The sequence below is a fragment of the Galeopterus variegatus genome, unplaced genomic scaffold (assembly GCF_000696425.1).
Source record: "Galeopterus variegatus unplaced genomic scaffold, G_variegatus-3.0.2 Scaffold2165, whole genome shotgun sequence".
Classification (NCBI taxonomy): Eukaryota; Metazoa; Chordata; class Mammalia; order Dermoptera; family Cynocephalidae; genus Galeopterus; species Galeopterus variegatus.
In genome coordinates this window covers 163,845-170,802 of record NW_007728276.1, presented here as the reverse complement: position 1 = coordinate 170,802, position 6,958 = coordinate 163,845, and the positions used below count along the sequence as shown (strand labels likewise).

The following is a 6,958-nucleotide window of genomic DNA, read 5'->3' as shown; positions in this document are numbered from 1 at the left end:
ACCAGCAAGTCCGCCCGGTTCCTATCCCACCTCCACCACTCATGAGCTGTGTGTCCTTGAGTTGGTGACTTCACCTCTCTGAAACTCCCTCTTTTCTTAGGAAAATCGCACTGGAAAAGATCACACAAAACGATGACCGAGACTGTGCTCGGCATGTAGAAAGTGCTCCGTATACCTTCCCTGCTCTTGTCACCTCGAAAGCCACTTGAAGCCACCCCCTTCCCTCCCCAGATGCCCATACCCCCGCTCAGCTGGTTCCCCCCGCGGCGCCCAGCCATTTCCAAAACCTAATTCGTACCATGTCCCTTCTCTGCTCACCCTTCAAAGACAAAACACCACTGGAAAACCCTTCCCGATCTTTGGATGTACCAGCCACGTTCCCACCGCCAAGCTTTGGCTTTCTCTGGTTCCGGTCTCAGGAACCCCTTCCCCCCCCCATGCCCTCACATCCGTGTCCTTCCTCCCCTACTCCCACCAGTCACCCCCCATTCCCAGCTTTGTGGGTTTTTTTCCTTCTTAGCCCTTAACACCATCTAACATTCTGTACAGTTTACTATTCGACCTAATTATTATCTGCCTCTGGCTAGAAAGTCGGCTCCACCAGGGCAGGGATTTTCATCCGTTCTGCCCACTGCCGTGCCCCTAGCACAGAGCAGATGCCCAACTGGACTTGTCGAATGACTGAATGAGTCCCCGAGAACACGTTGAGGGTGTGAGCATTATGTTAAAGGATACACTTAAGGGCTGGCCGGTCAGCTCAGTTAATTAGAATATGGTGCTGATAACACTGAGGTCCAGGGTTTGGTCCCTGTACTGGCCGGCTGCCAAAAAAAAGGTGGGGGGAGATACTAAAAAGTAAATAAAACGGCAGAAGCATGACTCTCACATGAGTAAATGATGAATGTGTCTCGAAGACTGTATTTAACTCATTAAGTAATGAGGGCACCAGTAAGATGTTACACTGGTTCAAAGATTTCAAAGAAGCACACGTTTTATAGGCCATCAGGATGCCAGAATAAATCTGCTTGGTCAATGGAGAATTATAGAGGGAAATATTCTGGTCTCCAGGAGATAATCTGTATTTCTATAGATGCATAGGGATTAAGCAACTGTACGGTTACGGGGCGCAGTCCCCAGAAGACGGCCCTCACTTCAGATACCACATGCAAGTTTGGGGTCAGACCAGCTGGCTACAAATTCAGGGGTCCCCACGACCACCCTAAGGCTTGATAATTCACTAGAGCAACTCATCATACAGGAAAGTGCTCCACTTATGATTACAGCTTTTTTAGGGCAAAAAGATACAAATTAAAATCAGCCAAAGGGGCTGGCCTGTTAGCTCAGCTGGTTATTGCGTGATGCTGATAACACCAAGGTCCAGGTTTTGATCCCTGTACCAGCCAGCTGCCAACAAAACAAAACAAAAGAAACTCAGATAAAATCAGCCAAGGGAAGAGAGGCAAAAAAAGTGCAGAGTCCAGAAGAGGTCCAGAGGCAGAATTCCTGGTCATTGTTTCCTTGTGGAGCCCTGGAATGACGTGTGACAATAAGCACAAAGTAGTCTCAAGCAGGAAGCTCACTCGAGCCTTTCGTGTCTAGTGTTTTTATTTGGTTTGTCTTTTTCTGGTGTTTTTATTTGAGTTTGGTCACACACTGCCTGCATGACCTTCAGTCTCCAGCCCTCCTGGAAGTCAGCACCAACACGGCACGGCTCAAAGCCCCATCAGACATCACAGTGTTTGACTAGATTGTCCAGAAGCCAGAGTCTCCAGGCAAACAAAGATATACCCATTGACAGGACATTCCAGAGACCTAGAGGTCACCTCCTCATAGCTGAGGACGAAGACCAGACCTCTCTCTCTGGGTGAGGCCAAATTTCTTACTATTGCAATGGAGAAGAAACATTTGTCCTGCTCTGTTACAACAGCTTACACACTCGTACTGTAGCTCAAAGACCATGAAGCAGGCTGGGACTCCCTAGAATCAGATAACACAGACCACACTCATGTGTCAAGCAGTTTCTAGTATGGCTGCAACGGTCTCTATGATGGTTAAGTTTATATGTCAACTTGGCTGGGCCTCATGGTGCCCAGATATTCAGTCAACATTATCCGGGGCGCCTCTGTGAGGGTGTTTTTATTTTTTTTATTTTTATTATTTATTTATTTATTTATTAAATTTTTTTTTTTTGTCCTTTTTGAGACCGGCCGCACCACGCTCAGCCAGTGAGCGCACCAGCCATCCCTATATAGGGTCCAAACCCGCAGCGGGAGCGCCGCTGCGCGCCCAGCGCCGCACTCTCCCGAGTGAGCCACGGGCTCGGCCCGTGAGGGTGTTTTTAGAAGAGATGAACCTTTGAATCCATAGACTGAGTAAAGCAGATGGATCTCCCCAATGTGGGAAGGCTTCATCCGATCCGTCGAGGGCCTGAAGTGAACACAAAGTGAAGGAAGAGTTGGGAGGGTCTTCGAGCTGGGACATTGGTCTTTACCTCTCCTCACACCTACACCTGGGTCTGCTGGGTCTCAGGCCTTCAGTCTCAGACAGGAGCTTACAGCGTCTGCTCCCAAGAGTCTCCAGTGTGCCAACTACAGACCTTGGGACTTGTCAGCTTCCATAATGGTCTGAGCCAATTTTTTTTTTCCTTTGGTAGCTGGCTGGTACAGGGATCCAAATCTGGACCTTGGTGTTATAGGCCATGGTCTAACCAACTGACCACGCTCTAACCAACCAGCCAGTCCCCTAATTCTTTGTAATAAATCATTCTCTCTCTCTTTATACACAAGGATACTTCAAAAAGATCGTGGAAAGATGCATATTGTCTTTTAATTCTATTTTTACACCAACTTTTTGAAGTACCCTTGTACAGATCCTGTTGGTTCAGTTTCTCTGGAGAACCTGACTAACCCTGACTAACCCCCACTCCCCTGCTGTTCATGCTTTTGCATACCCCCCATCCCCCACCCTTAAGTATGGGTGGGACCTAGTGACTCACTTCTAACAAATACAGTGTGGTAAAAGTGATGGATCTCACCTCCGAGAATAGGTTATAAAAAGAGCGTGCCTCCTGTCTGGCTGACACTTTTGCCCCAATACCTGCAAGAAATGGAAGGCAGCCTCTGCCAACAACTAGTAAGAACCTGAGGCCTCAGTCCAACAACCCACAAAGACGCGGATCCCATCTACATCCACACAAACGGATTCCTTCCTCGCTGAGCCTTCAGATGAGGCTGCAACCTTGTCCTGCAGCTTGATGGTTGCATAGCAGGAACCTTTGCTGCAGGGCTCCCAGCTACGTTGTGCCGGGATTCCTGACTCACAGACACTGTGAAATTATAAATGCATGCCGTTTTAAACTCCTGCATGTGGGGGATAACTTGGTACACAGCAATAGCTAACTAATGTAACTAGTTTTCCATCAAAACACAGTAGGTAAATTTTGGTCCCTTTCAATGTCGTTCAGTTTTTCTCTATAGTTGATTCAGCAACAGTGTATGAGTCTCCTGGAGCTGCTATAACAAAATATCCCCCAAACCGGGGGGCTTAAAATGACAGAAATGCATTGTCTCACAGTTCTTGAAGCCAGAAATCTGTAGTCAAGGTGCTGGCAGGGCTGTTTCCTTCTGGAGGTTCTGAGGGAGAATGTGTTCTGTGCCTCTCTCTGGTGGTTGTGAGCAATATTTGGTACGTAGATGCATCATTGCAATCTCTGCTCCCCTCTTTACCTGGCCATCTCCCTGTGTCTGTATCTGTGTCTTCACATGGCATTCTCCTCTCTGTGTCCAAATTTCCCTCCTCTTCTAAAGACCTCAACCATTAGATCAGGGCCCAGGAGAAGCACATTGTATGTATTCTCCCACAGTTTGCTTTCTTTACACAATGTTATGTGTGGGAGGTCATTTGTGGATGAATGACTCTTCTCCAAGAGTCCCACCCTGTTTAAAAATGCAAACCCTTTCCCTGCATGCTCCCAAGCCCCTTTACCCGGCTTTATTTTTCCTCCATGCTTACCGTCTTCTAACACAACACATACTGTACGTATTTATAATGTGTATTAGACTCTTCTCTGTCTCCCCAGGGCCTACCATGCAGCAGGTGCCCAGTCACTAGCTGTTGATGCCACGCCTCCATTCAGTCACTTAGCAAACAGCTGCCAGCCCCAGCGCTCTGCCCGCCTCCCCGATTTCAGTTGGGATTACAGGACTGGAGCCCCAGGTTCCTTAATTCTGATACTAGACTCCAGGTTTAGCCTCCAGGCTCTGGAATCTGGCTTCCGGAATGTGTTCCCTAATCCAGGGTCCAGAATCCAGCCCCCCCCAAACTCAGACTCTGTAATTCAAGATCCAGGTTTCAGAATCCAGGTCCCCCAAGATCCAGGCTCTGGAATCCAGCCCCCCAAGATGAAGAAGACTCTAGAACTCAGAATCCAGGCTCCAGAATGTGGAGAATCCCAAGATTCAGGCTCCGGAATTCAGGATCCAGCCTCCGGAATTTGGTCTCCCAGAGATTCAGCCTCTGGAATCCGGTCTCCCCGAGATCCAGGCTCCGGAATTCAGGATCCAGGCTCGAAGTCCGGGCCGGGAGCCAGCAGCGGCCGTTGGGCTGAGATTTTTAAACATCTGGCGCCAAAATCCAGCCCAGAGCCGGGAGGGCGGCGCAGCGGGCGGGGACAGGCGGGACTGCAGGGGCTTCCCGGGCTGGACAGCCCCGGGTCTGGGATTTAGGACCCCCACCCCGGAAAGCAGACAGCAATGGACCTTTAACTTTCTCAGGCCCTGGAGTCAGAGAGTCCCGCGTTCGAATCCCACCTCTGCTGGGGCAGGGGGGGTCCCCAGACTGGCCCCCTCCGCGTGCCTCAGTTTCCCGTCCTGGAAATGGACCCGGAGCCCCCCGCCGCGTGTCGTGCCTGGGCAGCCCGCGGAGGCGACAGGCCAGCTTGGTCGGGTGCCCCGGACTTCGGGCTCCGGGAGTGGCCGCCGGCGAGCTCCGGAGGAGGGGACACCCCCGCCGCTGCTGTCGCCGCCCCTCCCGCTCAGCGCCAAAATTTAAAAATTGCCCAACGCCTCCCAAACTGCGCGCGGGGAGGCGGGAGCTCCGGGCCCCACCCACGGGAAGCGCTGGGCTTTCTGGGACTTGGAGTCCAGCCCCCGGGGGTCCGCGGGGGCGGCTCCCGACGTCCCCGAGCCCCCGCCCAGCGCGGAGAGGGGAGGGCGGGGACTGGGTTCGAGAGCCCATTTTGCAGAGGGCAAGACTGAGGCCCAGGCGGTGGTCAGCGAGAGCTTTGATGGGGAGGGGGGTGCAGCTGAGTCTGGGGGTGGGAGGTAGGTGACCCCATGCCACCCTCAAAGTTCTGCCCTGCCTCCTATCACATTATTTATTTCGCTTTAAATTCCCTCACATTTTACCAACTGACTGTATTTTATGTTCCTGCCATTAGTAGGGGACGAGAACAGTCTCAGATCCTTAATACAAGGTAACTTTTGAGAAGAGGATACAGCCCCCGTCTAGCCAGGCACTCTTGCCTGCCTGGGTTTTAAGGCTGGGGCCCATCTAGTAAGAAGGGAGTGTTAGTGAGTGAGTGTTAGGCACTTGAGACCGGTGGGTACCCAGGGGGGACGTACCCCGGTGTCCTCAGAAGGCTGGAAAGGGAACCAGGTGACATGTGGCAATGTCTGGAGACATAGTGGTTGTCATGACTAGGGGTGGGGAATCCTCCCGGTATCAAGTGGGTGGAGACGAGGCATCCTGCTCAACACCCCGCAATCGACAGGACCCCTTCCACCAACCCCCCACAACAGAGAAGGATCTGCCCCAAATGCCCCATAGTGCAGAGTCGAAGAAAGCCTGCTCCGTGGATTTGCCATGTCAAATAAAATTTGTGGGAGGCCATTGTTTGGACTGAGCACTTGCAGTAGGGCCCAGCAGACCAGACCAAACCACAATGGAGTCACTCTTGCTAAATGCAACGTAATCAAACTAAAGTTTAAAACGGGCCAGTTTTCCAAAAACCAGGAGATTCACAACAACCAACCCAAAAGTGAACAGGCTAGATAAGGAAGTCCCCTCTGTTTCTACCGGATAAGGAAAGTGACTTTGAACCGTTTTCAGTAACCAATCCGTTTTTTGTTCCTTTTCTGTGCTTTTTCCAGTCCTTCCCTGCCTAGAAAGCCACCCCTCTGCTCAGCCCTCTGGAGGGCCTTTCTGTTTCATAGTGGGGATCCTGCATGATTCATGAGTCGCTCATAAAAGCTGATGAGATCAGTAAACTCAATTTGTTGAAATTTTCTTTGACAGTCTCTCTGGACATTTTATGTAAGTAGCTTGGTACAATATATGGCCTTTGGTGTCTGGCTTCCTTCCCTGAGCATTTTTTAAATTTTTTGGTTTTATTTTTTGGCACCTGGCCGGTATGGGGATTGAACCCTGGATCTTGGTGTTATCGGCACCACGCTGCAACCAACAGGGCTAACCGGCCAACCCTCTGAGCATTTTTTTTTAACTTTATTTTTTAACCGACATGCAATAATTATAGATATTTGGGGATACAGAGTAATATTTCGCTCCATGCATATACTGTGTGATGATCAAGGCAGACTAATTAGAATAGCCTGAGCATTTCTTTAAATGTCATTTTTTAATTGATATGCAATAATGGTACATATTGTGGGGGTGCAGAATAACATTCCGAAACATGCATGCACTGTGTGATCAAATCAGGCCAAAGAGCACAGCCTGAGCATTCTGTTTTTTATTTCTTCGCTAGAGAATGGACGAAGAAGCGCAGCATATTTCTGAGGTTCCTCCATGAGCTTCCACTGAGGTTCCGTCCGTGCATACGCCAGGCACTAGCAAGCAACCCGCTGTCCCCAGGGGCCGGGCGGGACTACAACTTCCGGCGTGCCCCGTGCGCGCCCGCGGCCGGACTACAAGTCCCAGAGTTCCGCGCGGCGACGGTGGC

At 50.6% G+C, this 6,958-nt stretch overlaps 1 protein-coding gene across 1 annotated transcript in view; it reads left to right on the top strand.

Annotated features, from left to right (window-relative positions):
- Positions 1-231: 231 nt before the first annotated feature.
- LMNB2 (lamin B2) overlaps positions 232-6,958 on the top strand; it is a 27,784-nt gene continuing 21,057 nt past the window's right edge. The window contains 1 exon segment of the mRNA XM_008580816.1: positions 232-238. Coding sequence (XP_008579038.1) covers positions 232-238 — 7 coding nt within the window.